The 18136-nt window shown below is 42.8% G+C and overlaps 1 protein-coding gene across 3 annotated transcripts in view; it reads right to left on the bottom strand.

The window, feature by feature from the left end:
* Positions 1 to 17736, bottom strand: part of LOC125312408 (1-phosphatidylinositol 4,5-bisphosphate phosphodiesterase beta-1) — a 45602-nt gene extending 27866 nt beyond the window's left edge. For 2 of the 3 annotated variants that reach the window (XR_007196615.1, XM_048270936.1), the window contains exons 1-5: positions 17325 to 17736; positions 15306 to 15383; positions 9317 to 9385; positions 1006 to 1146; positions 87 to 166 (exon numbers count right to left, since the gene is read on the bottom strand). Coding sequence is in view for 2 of the 3 variants with exons in the window: in XM_048270936.1 (XP_048126893.1) it covers positions 87 to 166; positions 1006 to 1146; positions 9317 to 9385; positions 15306 to 15383; positions 17325 to 17423 (467 nt within the window). In the remaining variant the exon portion in view is untranslated. The remainder of the gene's footprint in view (positions 1 to 86; positions 167 to 1005; positions 1147 to 9316; positions 9386 to 15305; positions 15384 to 17324) is intronic. The other variant, XM_048270935.1, reaches the window with a different exon arrangement.
* Positions 17737 to 18136: the final 400 nt, after the last annotated feature.

Below are 18136 nucleotides of genomic sequence, written 5' to 3' on the forward strand. Positions count from 1 at the left end.
GTGAAGGGCTGCCTGGTCGCTGTCAGGCCGCATCGCTAACCGCCTGGACGAGGATGGGAGATGACAATGCTGTCACAGGTGCTTACGCTTTCTCCAGGCTTGACTCCCTCGCCATGTTCTGTGCCAGCAGGTTGGACGCCAGACTAAATAACTCATCTGCCCACTCCTGCCGCGAGATGACAAAACAAACAGGGGGATGGGGAGAAAAAAACGGTTCAATTAAATTAGGACACTCAAGCACTCGATATGAGAGAGAGAGAAAGGTGACACGTTCTCATTGTTATTCATGGCGTGTAACGAGCTGATGTATTTATGACTTCCCCAGTAGATGAATGGAGGGAGGGGCTTAATTGCAGACTGCGGCCCATTCAATCACTGAAAGCTGAAAGCTCAGAGTATAGATATGTCGCAACACTGTATGTAACACTTTACGGTAAGGGTACGTGAATGATCATGACAGTATGTATTACTTCATTCCTTAATATCTCATGAATCGTCAGGAATTGGCATGAGTTCATAGTGTTATTTGTGACCTGATACATGAACAGCACATCAACTAAAGCATTAGGTTACTGTAACCTTAAACTCATGTAATCATGATGATCATGTTTAAGAAATCATAAATCATAACGATGTACCCACCTAATGCTTTAGTTCATGTGTTGTTCATGAATGAGGCCCTCAATGAGAGACTATAAACTCATGTTTATTCCTGATGATTCATAAGATATAGAGAAATGAGGTAATGCATAAATCATGAATTAATTCATGCATGAATTCATGATCATTCATGTACCCTTACCGTACAGTGTTACCGATATGTCATGTAGGCTATGCTTTACTTACGTTAACTATGGGAGATCATATGCTATAGATATGTCACATATTGTTTCACATACGTTAGCTATTGGAGATCACATGCTTGTCATGTAGGCCTACGCTTAGCATATGTTAGCTATGGGAAATCACATGCTCTTCTTCAGAAGCTCAGAACAGAGCTGTTACCTTTGCCACCTCCTCTTGGAGGGCCATGAAGTTCAGGTAGGTGATGTTGACCATGTCCGGTCCCGTCACCACCGTCAGCATCCTGTTCTCGATCCTCCCCACCAGGTTTCCCACGTCCAGCAGCTCTCGCAGCTTAGCCTCCTGACAACAAAACCAAACAGGCCATTTCATGGTCCACCCACAAGGACTACATGCTCCTCTACACACAGGCTATGTCTTCCCTCCTTGAACTTGTGCTGTGGAAAAGCAATAGCTGACAGACATTATGAGATGTTGTGGTGAGTAAAGCAGTAGGAGGTCATATTAAGGCATAGTGCCCGTTTGTCTCAGTACCCAACGCAGGTGGCAGAGAGTCCAGACTCTGGTCAGGTGGCTAGGCCTGATATAGAGCTTTAATTGGAGCCACGGCTGTCTCCGCGGCTGGTCAAGTCCTTGAGAACCAAGTTGCCAAGGTGACGACTTCTAAGCATGAAGAGGTGACATTTTCATTCATCGACACATCTATCTATCTATCTATCTATCTATCTATCTATCTATCTATCTATCTATCCATCTATCTATCTATCTATCTATCTATCTATATATCTATCCATCCATCTATCTATCTATCTATCTATCTATCTATCTATCTAAATCTGCACACATGGGAGAATGGGGTGAGCAGAATAAAACTTGAAATTTCTCTCATTTTTCTCTCTGCTCTCTCTTCTCTACCTTTCGCACATTTATCCGTTTATCTCTGCACTTCAAGACAAATGACTCAGGGTGTCCTGGGAGGAACAGAGTTTGATTTGTGTGTGTGTGTATGTGTGTGTGTGCTTGCGCGTATGTGTGTGTGTGTGTGTGTGTGTGTGTGCGTGTGCGCATTTGTGTGTGTGTGTGTGTGCGCATATGTGTGTGTGTGTATATATATATGTGTGTGCGCGTGTGTGTGCTCGTGTGTGTGTGCGTGTGTGTGTGCGTGCGCGTGTGTGTGTTGGCATCAGGTTTGCTATTTTCTCTACCACCTGCAGCACTGGGGGCAGACCACACAGACTCGCTCACCCAGGTGTTGGTGGACAGACGATAATAAGCTGTAAATGGGAAAAGAGTTGGCCTTTCTGAAGACAGCCGACGGCAGCGAGCATCTCCGCCCCGTCTGCCCACGCCTGCCCACTGCTGCCCGCACTGCACGGGGTGGCAGCACACACACAGGCGTCTAACAAGAGAGCGCACGAGATGAGAGGAGCCTGACAGATGTTATTAGGCAAATCAAAGAACTTCTGAGGGAAGGCCCGTCACACCGTCACAAAGGGAGCCGTGCTGCTGATGTGGCAGATGGTTGCAAGACGGGCTATTGACAGTTTGGTGACCAGCAGGCCTGGCAAACAGACGCTTCCAGGGGATGCTGAAAATCCCGTCATGCTAAACTCTGTCGACATGGTGTAACAAGCCAAAAGCATTCTGATGTTTCTAAAAATACACTCAAACCGATTTAGGCTGTGGCTCATCATCTTAAAGTCTGTATCTGAGAAATAAATAAAAAACTCCAAGCCTTTCCAAGGACAGCTCAGACTTGTCCTCCAAAAAGACACGCACCAGAGCAGAACATCCTGAGCAGAGTGGCGATAAAAAGAAGACGTTTGCTTGTCGCTCCCCTGCTCAAGCTGTCTGACATGGGCTGGTGTGCCTAAGCAATTACCAGCCGTCTGCCTTGAGTCAGAAAGACTCTGTTTGTTACTGCCATCAACATCTGTGATTAATCTCGTACAAGCCAAGAGACTGGCAACACACTTTGACTCCAAATGGTTTCGGTGGCTAGTCGGCCCTTACTCAAGTTCATTGCAATGATGTGCAAAATATATTGTACGTCATGATATAGTGTCGGAACTTGAATATGACTTGAATAATTCATGGGGGGGGTATGAATTTTAAAGTTCCTCTTTAATAAGAAATGCCCCTTTCAGTTCACGGTGTGCGCTCCGATGTCCTGAGGTGATTTTATGCCCTGAGTATTAAAAGCCGACACACACAGAACAGTGCAGCACAGGAAGCCTTGGCCAACCCTACGGATAACATGTACCGCGCAATCTCTCAAAGTCCACATGTGGGGGCGCCTGTTCAAATCCATTTATAATGGTCACAGAAGATTTGCTATGGATAAAGTCAGTTCTGAAATGAATAAAGTGTCTACTCTCTGGTTCATTAAAAGCTCATATGAAAGCCTTGCTGACAGGAGACCACCTCCATTTAGAGCAATTAAAGCTGGCACCAGCTGGGGTTATGCTGCTGAGGTGAAGCCTATAGCAGGGAGCAGATGAAGGTGCGGAGACCCCCGAGATGGCAGGGAATTCCTGGAGGTCCTTAAGAGCAAAGTGTGATGGCTGCAGTAAAATCCTCTCATTTCCCACCAGGGATAGCAGCTGGCAGGGGCAAACATCTTGGCACTAACACGCATTTCAGATGCTTTTCTCTCATTCTCACTTCAATTCAATTCCCTCCCATAATTCAGAATGGCTGTGTTGTATCACTGACCATGTTATGAACAAGCAGACAGGCATACAAATCTTTCTCTGTCTCCCCCCCCCCACTCTCTCACTCACTCTCTCTCTCTCTCTTTCTCGCTCTCTCTCGCTCTCTCTCTAGCTCCAGTATCTATCAATGTAGCTTTATGAGGAAAGAGAGTTGAATGACATTTGTATTATTCCGTGAACACTTCACCACACCTCTATCTCTCCAGGAAGGACACTGCAGGGGAAACGAAATGAAAGTCGGGGAAAAGGGATGAAACAAATTTGATTTTTATTGCATCTACACCAGTGCGTATTGCCGGTTGCTGGTGGGCAGACGACTGTGCTGTTGGGCGTGTGGTAATTATGCTCAGATTTATACCACGATGCACAAGAAAAGAAAAACGTCGAAGGAACTCTCCCACCTCCAGGTACCCTTCTGCTGGTAATCACTTTCTTGGGCAATATTGGCAACAATAGCCAGGAATACAGGACTACGTGCAGAGGGACCCGAGGGAAGATTAGCAGTTATTAAAGGATTGTGTTAGTCACAGCGCTCTAAAAAATGCATCACCTCACACACACACACACACACACAAACATATAGTCACACACACACACACAAACATATAGTTACACGCACACACACACACACGCACACACACACACACACACACACACACACACACACACACACACACACACTTCACATATGCTTCACAAGCATGGCAAGCTCTGACAGCTCAAAAAGTCTTGAAAAGCTTCTTGCCATTCTTCATGTTTTTTCTTCGTCTTCGTCTTCTTCCTGCTGACACGGTTCTAGTTGCCACATCTCTGAGAGCGTTTGGAGGAATGCGTCACGCAGGTGGAGTGTCAGCACACTGGGGATGAGGGGGTCGAGGGGACACTTCCCGGGAAGAGCAGCACCCCCCCGTACACACACACACACACACACACACACACACCGTGTGCCTTTTCTTCCCCTCTCATTAGCTCCCGCGCCTATGGGCTTTGGTCACGCCGGGTAGCTTGCCTCCTGAGTTTCTATGGCAACAATCCATTGAGGCGGCGTGGCGCACTGGAGGCAAGATCTCAGCGAAGCGCCTGCCTGCGTGCAATCAAAGAGCAGAACGCCATGCCGCTCGCTGGTCTGATCGCCGTCGGACTCGCTGTGCTTAATGGCTGAGCCTCTCTCTGTCAGGGGAGCTAACTGAGCTGTCCTCTCAGATAGTCAGCCGCACCATATGAGCCGGATCCCTGTCTCAGATCCTCATAATCAAGACAAGCCACAAGCTCAACAGTTGGGCGCAGAGGGATTGACTTTGGCCATCATTTATTTGAAAAAGGATTTAATGATCAAATTTGAGTCTTATGAGGGAGAAGAAAATATATGCTAGATTAACACAATTTAAATGTTAGTGTTATATGGTAAAAGTGTTCTTTGGAATGAGGACTGTCAAATCTATCTAGAATATGAACTGATTTCATCCAGTCTTATGTCAAGACAAGAAGACATCATTTGGATGCATTTCTATCATTTGGGGTAAAGGGGAATGGAAAGTTCTATACGAGTTCCAGTTGAAGTTAAAAAGGGCTACTACTGTTTTATCAATATAAGACTAGGGATGTAACGATTACCGGTATAATGGTAAACCGCGATAAAAATATTGACGATAACAATTACCGTTTTCATTTCAAATATCATGATTATCATGGATGATTACCACGGTGTGGAAACCGTGTGTTTAATCCTTCCCAGCTTCATCCAAGCCTGCTTTTGACATAGGCCTGGTACAAAGAAACAAAAATGGTACCCTACTGATTCTGTTATCTACTTGATGGATTTAATTGTGGCACAAAGCCAATTAAACATGACCAAGGAAAGAGTGAACGGGACAACACACAATGCCACGGTAACGTTATACTATGAATTAAGAATGCTCAGCTCAGCCAAGTTTGTTTGTGCAGTCAGGATGTAGGCCTATGAATGTGAATGAAACTATGCCCTTCTCCAGTAGCAATAGGCCACCTTAAAATGCACCAGAATAAAATAATCTACTCAGTAACAATTTTTTTACCCTCCCTCAGCACCCCCTCTATGAGCACCCCCAGATGAAAATGAGTTCCAGCGTCCCTGGTTAAATGTTGCACTTTTTATAAGGTTTTGCCTATATTTTGTAATATAGTAAATGCTGTCATACTTTTTGAAACTATTTCAGCTTGTGTAGGCCAATTAGTGCTTTCTGAACATATTAAACACACTTTTAAAAATATTGCGATAATACCGAAAACCGTGATCATTTTGGTCACTATTATCGCGAGGTTAAATTTTCATACCGTTACATCCCTATATAAGACATACACCTATAATAACAATTATCTTCACTTTATGAATGAAAAATACACTTCAAGGAAGGCCTCCATGCAACTGTTCTCTTCTGAGGGTTGAGCAGTGTCCATCTGACAGTGACCTTGGTTCTTTCACTGGGGCACCCTCACAGAGGCCTTCTGCTGTCACTGTTGTTGTTCAGACAGAACATGGCATGTTTTCAGTCATCCTGACGATGTCACATGATGATGACCTATTATTTTTATTCAGTGTTTGTCTGTATTGTTTGTTAACTTTGCTAAATGTGCTAACAATCGAAACCTCAAGCTTTATTCATTTGCCAATCCAATGTGACTGACCAGTACATGTTTTTTACATCACCAGGGGATTGTATCTGCACCTGCATTCCACAGAGGTCTAGTGTTGAGATTTGAATAGCACGGTGCTTTCTTGATTCCCATGCTGTATGTATGCAATGCAAGATCCATTGCAACAGATGGAGTGCTCTAGTTTCATGGCAGCCGTCTGCAGTTGCTCATCCTGCTGGAGGCTCTTCGGGTCCGGAGCTCTGGGGAAGGGGAGCCACTTCCTCCAACTTTCCATTGGCAAACAACGTTGGCGGACAAGGCAATCCTCTCAAAGGATAGATGGCATCTCATATTCAGGGAAGTAGTCCATTACTAACAGGACAGAACAGTGTCTCCGTCATTGACTCGCTGCTCTAAACTCTTATTCAAATCATTACGCCAAATAAAACCAAACCGTGAAGAGTACCAGTCTCTTAACAGAATCAGAACGAGCTCTGCAAAGAAATGACCATTCATCACAACGAGGTCCAGGAGCTACTGGAAACTGCCCCGTGGCTCCAACTGCTTTGCTGTGTAGTGGGAGAACAATGTCTTCCCAAAAGCATATGCTCATTACCAATAAGCAAAGCGCCCGTCGCTGTTTGAACAGATGGCCACATGCGGGCAGCCCACTGCCTCTACCCACCATGCCTCTTGTTTTCCCATTGCTTTAATTTGACCTGTATATTTAGGGGGGAGTAAACGTCTCATTATCGTCTTCTCCAACTTCCATCCTTCATGCAAATCATTAGCCGCTAGCTGTTGCCTCCTCAGACTCTATGGGGTCCATCAAGCATGACATCATCCCTTGGCCTGAGCTGATGGGTAAAAGACAGATGAAGTCCATAAAAATGCTCTAATTATCTTAAAATCTAGTGGGCACATACTTCTTTTTTAGTACTTTTTGCTCTGAAATTGGATTCAACCTGATACCACTCAGTTACATTAGAAGTATTGATTGTAGGCTTTTAATCCATTATGGCATTTGCATCGCATGCTGTCTTGTCAAGTCATTCGGTTAATGGACACTTAAAACTGGATGATGTACGTGGTCCGCATTTTAGACAGTGATATCTTGCTGCATAAATACAAGTTTTATAGCCTTTTATAGATGAGCAAAACATTAAAGATTGTGCTGTATTTGGTCTATCATTTAAGATTATGGAGTAAATTCAATTTGAGTTATGGAGAAGACCAGAAAGCAAATAACTACCATCCAACACTAATAGTGTATAAAGTTTGTTGCCTAAAAAGACATTACAATCCTAACTTGCTATTGTTTCTGTGTTTCATGTTTCTGGGGACTGTCCAAATGAAGTCAGGACCACTAAAAAGGAGCCGGCTCATGATTGTAGACCCATTTTCTAGCTACAAGTGTCTAATACAGTAAGCCTGGCTCCAGTTATTTCAAAGTTTTTAAACACCTCAAAATGAGAAAGTAAGATGTGATGCCGGCCCCTCGACCTGAAACTGACAGCCTTTTCTCTGTCTATGTTTGAGTGGCATCATCTATCAGCTTAGTCTGCCTCCTCCTCTTCCCTCAACCCCCATCCCTGGGTGTGGGAATCAGCCCTGCCTTTCTTATTCCAACTTTTCCAACACTATAGTGTCTGTGTGGCAAGGGAGTAAATGGAGGGCTTGCTGTGAGATGAAGCATCTTTGAAAGGAATGTGTGCAACTAATGTTTTCATATCTCTGCCTCAGCGGTGGGATACTTCTGTGTAAGAAGTTGCCAGAAATAGTGATGGCCAATATAGACTTGCACTACATTTTTGCGAAATAACAGTATAAATGAACTGGAAATGGTGCCATTCAACACTATCATCTTGGCCACGTCAGTCACATCCATTTACAGTCACATGAGAGACATGCAAACACAACTATTTGCTCCATGCTTATTCTCATTCTACATGTGAGCGGCCCATGTTGTGATGCATATGTGAACATGTCATCAATTGTCATTAATACTGTGGGATGCCAAATTCTTATCATGGGGAGGAATTCCACATCTATATCAGGATGATACGGAATGGTGCATACTCCAGCTAGAAAGGATCAAAGTCCAAAACAACAAAATTTGTACAACATTATCTCATATATTGTGTACATATTGCTGTTAACCCTGACAAAAATGCCTCGGAGATGTATAAAATATACAACACCTAATGTTCCTGACAATTAATGGCATTTACAAAAACAACTGAGCTGCTGAGCTAGAGGTATGACGGGAACACAGATAAATACATCACCTGAGGCGCAGCAGTCTTCAGAATGATAAACAGGTGAGCAGGTTCAGGCACAGCGTTGCATTTTGAATCCATAACAGCAATAAGCCGCAGGGCTTAATGGCTTTGTTTACAACAAGACTTTAATTTGAATTATGGTGTAATTCAAATATAATAAAACACTGATTGAGAAGTAATGCAAATTTAAAAACGTCACATAAGGAATTGTAACCCTGAAAAGAACGTCAGACAGTGACAGTAGGTGAGTACCTTTAAAGCATATCTAAAAATGTTGACATGTCGTGCAATAGCCACTGTTGTTTTCCAAACTGCTGTAGGGCCTGCTAAATTTAGAGAGTTCTACCTAGTGAGTCAAACAACAGATGGCTGAATTGGTACAAAATAAGGGGGGAGGGCAGTGCAAATTAACTGGAGTGACCTGGAAAAGGTTCAAATGGGTTTTTCTACGTGACTTGCCAGCAGTCAGATTCAGGTTACAGATGCCTGCCTGTGGCCACAGCAGTCCAGGTCGTCTGGACCGTTCCCTCCGCAGAGAGATGGCTATCACCCGTAACAGATTTACACTGTGACAATTAACCTATATTTGTCTTGGGAGGTCGGGTGCAGATTAGGTGAACAAGCTATAACAAGGCAATTATGAAGTCACAGTGTGACAGTCTGTTATGTAGCCTTAGGTCTGATTATGTCTTCGAAGAAGATTTTTGAGATTCCAAAGATGATAATACACTGGACAACATTTTGAGCAAGGTTGCCAGAATTTTGAGCAACGCTGCTGGTGCAGAGTGATGTGTTGTGATCATCCAGTCATAAGACGAAGAACCAGTCATGTGATTGCCTGGGAAAAGTTGCCTTAAGAATCATCACCTTACTGTGAGGTCTCCATCAAGAGTATCTACATACCTTTGGAGTCTTTGTACACTTTCCAGTTCTTGCATCTTTGATATAGGTGATGTCTAACAGGTCAGTTTCCTGTAAAGAGAAAATAACAAGTCTTAGAATTAGAATCCCTGGGGTACAAGGCTGACATTTGAACATCACTGTCAAGCTGACATCGTAATATGGTCATGGTTCTCTGAGCATAACGTGTCACATAAGGCAAAATGTCAGCACATAATTGATTTGATGCAGTAAAATCCACTGAATAGTTTTAGCCATTTTACACTTTTGGGTTTACTGTAGTTGAAAGTAGTAAAATAATACTATTTTGTATGACCACTTCATATAAAAAAAAAAGAAAAAGTGTTAAATGATAATACAAAATAGCACAAGATTGTGTGTTTCAGTGGTAGAAACAGTTTGGAGTACTGCAGTGAAGAGGATTGTAGACCCACTAATGACCAAGGAGACAAGATGTAAAAGATGTTCAGGATAAGCAAGCAGAAATTATTGATGCAGTAAAGCTAAGATGGAGGTGGGTAATTTGGTTTTAGAAAAATGTGAATCCATTATGAGTTTCACTTATCAAATAGTAAAAATATCACTTCATCAAGACTATTCCACGTTTGAAAAACACACTGTGTTGTAGCCTGAGTAGCTTGTCAATTATGGATACCAGCCCTAAGGGTAGCAAAGACAAATTGACAAAATCCGCTACTCTTCCCCTTGAGAAAAGAAAAGAGATTATTACTGGACAAAAAGCACACAGAGAAACCAGCACCAAGTTTCATCAAGCTCATTAGAACAGTAAGAACATCAACAACCTTCTCTTAGTCAGCTAGAGGAGATGAAATGTAAGTATTAGAGCCGACAGAGTCAGAGAGGGGAAGTGTAGATGCTCTGTGAAGCAGAGGGGGGAAAAAAGAGGAGCATCAGTCCTGAAGGAATAGAGCGAAGGCTGTCAGACAATACAGCATCGACAATTCTCTTTGTTTGTTACGTACCAGCATCAGATGGAAAGCAAGTTGACAAAAAAAAAAGCCATACGCTCTGATTCATGGGGCCGTGGTGAGCTCAGCTCAGCTAAGAGAGAGCAGAACTGACAACTATGAGGAGGAGTGTGGGGGGGGTGCAAGGATGCTGGACAAGGCAGCAGGCCGGGCGTGACACTCATGCTTTGTGACGGCTGTGGAGAGATTCATGTGGTGGTGGGCAGGGGGCGCGGCGGCCAGCTCATGACACGCTCCACCAACTACAGGCCGCCCTCTCTTATGGGAAGGAATAAACAAGGGGGCAGAGGGGCAGGAGGGCAGGAGGGGCATTTTCAATGCGTAGCTCATTAATGCAGGAATCGCTAAATGTTAATGTTGAGCATTATATCAAACTGTCTCCAGGCACTGCCGCCACTGTGTGTGTGTGTGTGTGTGTGTGTGTGTGTGTGTGTGTGTGTGTGTGTGTGTGTGTGTGTGTGTGTGTGTGTGTGTGTGTGTGTGTGTGTGTGTGTGTGTCTGTGTGTCTGTGTGTGTCTGTGTGTATGTGTGTGTGTGTGTGTGGGGGGGGTAAGACGGTACATATCATTGATCACTAGCCTGTATGTCCTCAGCATAATAGGAGTTTGTAGTCATGGCCACTGGATCACCACTACTTTTTAAAATAATAATGACATTAAGGCTCAATATAAACCAAAACACTAATATTTGACTGAACACTGATCTGACATTTTAGAAATTTCTTTTTACTGTTGGCTAGCGATTCTATTTCCTTACTGCATAGCATCCATAGAGATATGGACCATTAAATATCATATCCTTGGAATTCTACTATGTGTTGCCCCAATCTAAGTGCATCTGTAGATATGCTAATGAATATCATGCTGTCTAATGAAATTGTGTGCTACTGAGTGAATTGCCTCGAGGAAAATAAATGTTTTGATGATGGTCGCTTCTATGCAGTTAATTTGCGATGGATATTTGTACAGTATCATCTGTTTTCATGAGGAGAAACGGCATGACCTGAATATCTGACATACTTTACCACAAATTTAAGGGGGGGGGATAGGAGAGGGGACCACAAGTACCATTCCAATGAGACCAACAGTTCTCTTTTATCTGAAATTCTCAGATGATTTTCTGCCTTCAGTTAAAAACGAACCAGAACAATGGTGATAAAATAGAAATTAGAATCCACTGGTCATGACCGAGGACTGAATATTCCGAATATTAATATGAAGGACATACATCGTAAGAAGAAAAATACAGAGCAATTTAGTCTATCATTCTCTCCCATAAAATCAACTAACGCTTAAACGGCATGCAGTCTGTGACTAATAACTGACTAACCTGTCCTATTCATTATCTTATATGCTTCAACATAGACCATTGTGTGCCATTGTCTATCCATCAGTTTCTCTCTCTCTCTCTCTCTTTCTCTTTCTCCCTCTCTCTCTCTCTGTCCATCTTCAAGCTCCAATCAACTGACCAAGATTTAAAATTCAGAAACACTGCAGTAGAAAGCGCTTGAATGGTACCATAGCAACAGGATGAAGGGTGGGTGGGTGGGGGTGGTGTCTCTGAAAGGGGGTGTTGGGTTAAAGCAATTTCAAGGCAGCCTTCAGACAGCGATGAAATGAGCTAGAGGAAAGTGCAGTCTGCTCCAAATAGCTTGGATCAACTGTCTGCAGACTCTTACCACCATTCTCATCTACTTGTTGACTGGTTCCACAGAGGCCCCTTGCTGAACACACTCACTTACAAGCCACCCACAATCAAACAAGTGACATTGGCTTCCGTGGCTTGGAGCCTGATGGCTTCGGTAAATCATAGCCGACGCTCAACACAGACATGTTACAGTAATCTACCATTACAGACCGACCGTATTTTCTTTCTCTCCTCTCATTGGTGACAAGGCTGGCCTGCAGAGAAGTAAAAATAGCAACACACATATCGATCCAAAGACCCTTTTGCATAAACACTCTAACGGGGGCTATTGCTTTCACTGCATTAGTCATTGGGTGAAACCATTGGGTGCATGTTTGCTTGTGTAATAGTAGGATTCCTTATCCTACTAGTAGGATGCCTTATTTGCATTTCAGTTTCAGGGATAATGTAACACTGTGTCCTGAATGAAATTACTGTTTTTGTCTGTCCGCTAAGAGGCATTGATTGTGACAAGTAGCTTTTTCAAACAATCAATATTCATTTATGAGATATTATGATACTGAAAGTATTGATATGTTGTTAATATAGTCTGTTTTGTTCAGCACACTTGAAATTCAATATGTGGCTTCATGGCTTCCCGGATGCCCACCTGTTATATGTGTTCTATATTGAGGCACAATAAACCACTTCTGTATATGGAAGATAAGCCAACACTGGTCTTATGAAATGACAGTGGGATGCTGTATCACAAAACTGCACTGTTATTAATGTTTTTAAAATGTCATGGCCTCGTTCAGGTGGAAGACAAATACAAATATCTCATGACATCTGTTGCTGTAGTACTGACTCTTTAAAGACGATGATGTGCATCCAACCATGGCCTCTGTCAGTAGCAAGAAAACGTACAAGGTTTGTACTGAATACTATTACTGTATACTGAATACTATTGAAATGTAGGATTTGGGTGCTTAACACTGGTGTTTAAGTTGTGGGAAATAGTCCTCCTTTTAAGTTTTACCTGCTGAGTGAAGATGCAATGACACAGTACAGGCAGTCATGGAAGACAAACCATCTACCATTGGTGTGTGACTATTTTTAGCCTGTGACTTGCTTTGTTGATTTAGCCAGAAATCACAACACTCTCAGCTCAGTCTCTTCAACATGGGTTTCAAAAAGAAAGGTAAGGCAATGTGCTTCATTAGGACCTAATTATCGTCTAGGAGACAGAGGCTCTCCTCTCATTGGCTGGCTGGCCACATTCCTCTAATGAGTAGGAGAAGCGACCAGATGAATGATAATCGTGGATCAAACACATGTCCTGAAGAGCAAGCCTGAACCATACATCAGCTTATTGCCTTCAACAGACCACTGCCAAAGCAGTCTGAGTGCATGAACAAAACGGACTAATTGTGGCTTCTACAGATGTACAGCTTACAGATGCATATGGAAGGCTTTCGAATTGGAATGGAATTCCATATCCGTGTTTGCCGTTATTTTCAGAAACGTTAAATCATTCTTAAAGTTGAGTGAAATTTGATGATGTCAGTGTAATGTTCAATATAGCTCCACAGCGACTGCTACTCCCACCTCCTCAGTCACTCACTGCAGAGTTCCCCTTCCTGAAGGGGTCTCCCTCTGGTGCATCTGGCATTAGCTCAAACGCCGCCTCTGTCATACACACAGCAGCGCTGTACGCAGTCACAAGTCAAACCGATGGATGGCAGAAATTCCACTGTCACTGGCAGCAGCAAGGGGCACCGAGACAGGGCAGGGTCCTCAGTGGCCCCAGCCCCCGCGCGGGGGAGACGTCGTCGGGATGATACGCACATCTGCTCACACTGCGGGGCCGAGGGCATGCGCCACGGGGCCGACCCTGTCACAGTGATTAATCAGAGGCTATTGTGCCAGCGTTCCACGCTGGGTGTGTGTTGGGGGGGGTCGAAGCCATTGTATTCATAACTCTTCATTTTGACACATCGGCCGTGTGGTTAACCTGTGCTGTGCCAGGGTTCCATTGTCATCACCGTACAACAAGCAGGGACAAAGACGGAGGTTGGGGAGTGCTGTGCCCACCCTGAAGTCAGGCTCTCTTTTGGCCCTCCACCAAGGCTAGGCATCCATGATGCATATAGTGAAAGCAGTCATTTAACAGAACATGGTTTACACCAGTGGTTCCCAAAGTGTAGGGAAGGCCCTCCAAGGTGGCCATGATGTGGGTTGAGAGTGATATGATGAGAAAACTAAATAACCAACATTTTAAATGTTGTATGACATTTCAAGCAATAAGTGAGTGACTTAATCTTTGTACTAAGCTCATGAGATTGGGGGTGGGGGGTCTATACAATGACTACACTGTAAAAACTGCTTATCTAACCAAGTGTTATTAATATTATATTACAGTAAGATCACACAAGTGAATGATCTTATGAGACAGCACTAGGTAAGTGTTTTTATACTACAGTAAAAACAATACCAAATAGATGTTTTATCTTAATGTAAGATTAATAACACTTGGTTAGATTTTATTTTTTGCAGTGTAGCAAAACATCTGCCTCTTCAATAAGTTCTGTGTATGGATTTCATGTAAAGAGAAAGTCGACATCCCATCTACATAAACTACTTGCTTTTACATTCATTTAATTTGTGCCTTTGCACAACAAATTTGAAAAAATTACAATCAAAACAAGTAAGGAATGGGAGTCAGTTGCCAACAGTTTTGACATGGGGCAACCCAATGAGTCCCTGAACTGCAATTTAAAAGGATTGGTTTTCTGTAGGTTATTTCAGGACACTTGATTCAACACATTCCAATATCTGAAGACTATCCAACTGTGTTGGCAAGCTGTGAAGTAGCTCTCAAAACTGATTTAATTTTCTAGTGAGCAGCAGTCTACCGAGTGTGATGTAATCTGTTACACAAAGAACTTGAGATGAATGTGGATGCACGGTCACAACCTTTCTTCCCAACATGCACTCCACACTGCATCGTACCTAAACAGACATACATGTTTGGATTACACAAACACCTATAAACTAATTCTGCAGAGAGCATCTTGAGCATCATCCAGACAACTCCCAGACAGACTAATCTTTTAAAGTGTCATGGAAAATCTCTATGTAGCCTTCTTTGGATTGAACAGGGCACAGAGTCTGGCATAAAACGAAGCAGAACGCAATGATATTACTGTTATGATAGCTTCCATAAAGTTAGCACTCCTGACCGACCTGAGCATAAGGTTTTCATAGTATGAAAAAGTGTGTGTTTAAGTGTATATGTGTGTGTGTGTGTGTGTGTGTGTGTGTGTGTGTGTGTCTGTGTGTGTGTGTGTCTGTGTGTGTGAAAGTGAAAGTCCTACCTTGTTCTGGTCAGTCCAGTAGAGAAAGAATCCCTGAGGGTCCACACGTAATGTCACCGGGGTAACCGTTGATGAATCCTTCAAGAAACGTAATGAGGATGACGTTAAATACAGTAGACATTAACTGCATCACACTGTGTCCTCACACATCTTTTTATTTGACAGTTATTCATCTCTTTAAACTTTTCTTGTTTGAGTCAAAAAGAGTTGGCTTACTCCACCCAACTCTCACAGGACTGAAGCAATCTTCTTAAAAGATGTGTTCTTTTTTCCGGTCGTCTCGAGAGACACTGAGCCCTCTACTAGATCAAATTGTGAAGTTTGACTCAGCCATTGCATAAGTGCTCTACATTAAAATGATTCACACCAGCCCTGAGCCACCATTTGCATTTCCCCACAGTGAAGGGCTCCCCATCCACATCCTAGTAAATTGAGTGACACCCCCACCTTCCACCCCACCCCTGTAGCTTAGTTTAGTCCTGTCATGGGCTGCCCACTTTGCCTGGACACTTTAATGGTGAGGAGGGAGGGCAAGACGTCGTCCCTGAAGAAGAAAGGGGACGATTTTCTACTCAGCCCTAAAATATTCTCACAGCCCGGCAGCACAATGCCTTCTAAAGGAACTGGTGGGCTAACTCATTGTGCTTGATTCAGATCTTACTTAGCACCAGTCTGAGTCATACATTTAGCCTATTTAAGTTGGGTGATGGAAAGCATTTTCACTGCTGTAAGACAGGGATTGGATCTCAAAGATGAAGCAGAAGATATAAAGATTTGAAGCATGTTCACTGTCATAGCAACAGAATAGCATTTATTTTTTCATTAATGGTCCTGATTTTTTGAAGTTGACAGCTGTTAAAAAAAAATTTGAGTGATATTTTGGACACAATATTTACTGTATACCTTCATCTGAAAATTGCACACAGTCTGCTAAGAATAGACAATAAACCTACATTAATGTAATACTAGAATCCAGTATAGGTCTAATTCACACAATAAAATATTAACATAATGGCAATATTTGTCTAATTTGGTGGTTGCCCCTTTACAAAAATTGAACATCTGGTCAGTTTGAACAAAATACTGTCATCCAAACCTAACAAAATATAGAGAGCCTATATCAATCCTGCAAACAGTTGACAGAAAACATGTCTTAGCTCAGCGTTTTTGGGGGCTAAAATAGAAGATGACCTTGGTTGCAAATGATGCTGTTTGCCACTTGTTGAGGAAAAACTACAAAAAACAACAGGTGACACCAAGACCAGTCTATGAACTATCCAAGATTTATAATACAATCAGGCCTACATCGCAGTAGCCTATAACTGTATTGTAGTTATCTTGGTACAGTCGCCACCTTTTTACCTTTTCACCTCATCTTTTTTTGTAAATATCTGCCATCTCTAGAGCTAAAATGACCAATCGATCTTTTGTAATGGCATTTACTTGTGTCTACCGTTCAATTTCACAGAGCGTCCTGGCATGAGCCTAGGGTTTGTTCAGCAAAATCTGCTGTCTAGTGATGTCCATACAACGACAGTGAAGTGAACTTAAGTCGGAATTCATACATTTACCTTGATCTATACCTTTGATGGATAGGCTACACACATTTTCTTCAGCTGTGATTTAAAGCCAATAGCAGACTTCATAACAACCCTCGCATATGGATGTTGGTGAAGCCAAATGAAATCACTCTAAGATATGCTGCTTCAGTGTAAGGTTTTGCACAAATGAGAATGATCCGTAAGAAACAATCTAGCCTCGTGTTAAGTGGTTGTCGTCTAAGCTGTTGGCTATAGCTGTGGACCACCTTGACTCAATAGATGTTTGGTCGGTATCTTATCTGAAGTGACAGGCAAGTTGAAGCAATCGGCTATTATCATTGGGATTGCGGTAACCTACCAATTGGGAGATTTCATCTTCAAGGTATCAGACTAGACATAGCAGAGTTATCTTAATAGCAAATAGCAAAAACCCATAACGATGCAAAACACAACAAACCTGTCGGTGATGCATACTTACATCATCCCATTTCATAAACCTACTGCCTTTCTTCAGATTCTCTGGAACGGAGATCGGTTTGAGCTGCAGAGCGTGAACCCCAGGCTGCGCTCCTGCCATTTAAACACATTTAGGCTGCTTCCAGGACCTTCAAATACTGATTCTTCTCTCCTATTGCCCAAATCACAGGCTTCAAGTGAGGTCTCGTGGTTTAAATCAATTTGGTATCTTTACGAAAAGCGATAAATGGATTCATTTTGGATGTGTTGCATGGCATTTCATTCACTATCTTTCATGTCCGAGCCTTCTTTGAGATTCCAGGAGATGCGCGGAGAGCCAGGAGAAAACGCGCCGTAAACAGTGAAGTGTCAGTCAGTAGAGCTGCAACCGGTGAGAGTATCCTCCGCGCATTGACTCATTTGCAGCACTCAACGCATGAGCGATTTGCTCACTGAGAATCAGCGCCTCCTAGTGCGCTTACTAGTGCCATGGGGATGGATACCCCGAAGTGTACAGCAGGGGAGTCATTAGAGGCTAGTAAACCTGTAAGTAAAAGTGAGGTCTTTGATTAGAAGAATGACCTAATTGTTTTTTTTTTTAATACGGACACCATCATAGCCTACCTAAACAATAGGCTCATAGGGTTTGCAACGTGTAAAAAAGGTATCACTCTGGTGTCAATAAACCAGTGCACTACAGAAAACAAATAGTTTTCACCTTTGCCACCTGTAGCCTACTATTGAAGTGCAAGAAAAAAGAAAAAATCATTAAGATTCTTCACATTTCAAATATGTTTGTCATAACCTTGGCATTTTCATTTTCAGCTTTAGTGT

Source organism: Alosa alosa, chromosome 19 (assembly GCF_017589495.1).
Source record: "Alosa alosa isolate M-15738 ecotype Scorff River chromosome 19, AALO_Geno_1.1, whole genome shotgun sequence".
Taxonomy (NCBI): Eukaryota; Metazoa; Chordata; class Actinopteri; order Clupeiformes; family Clupeidae; genus Alosa; species Alosa alosa.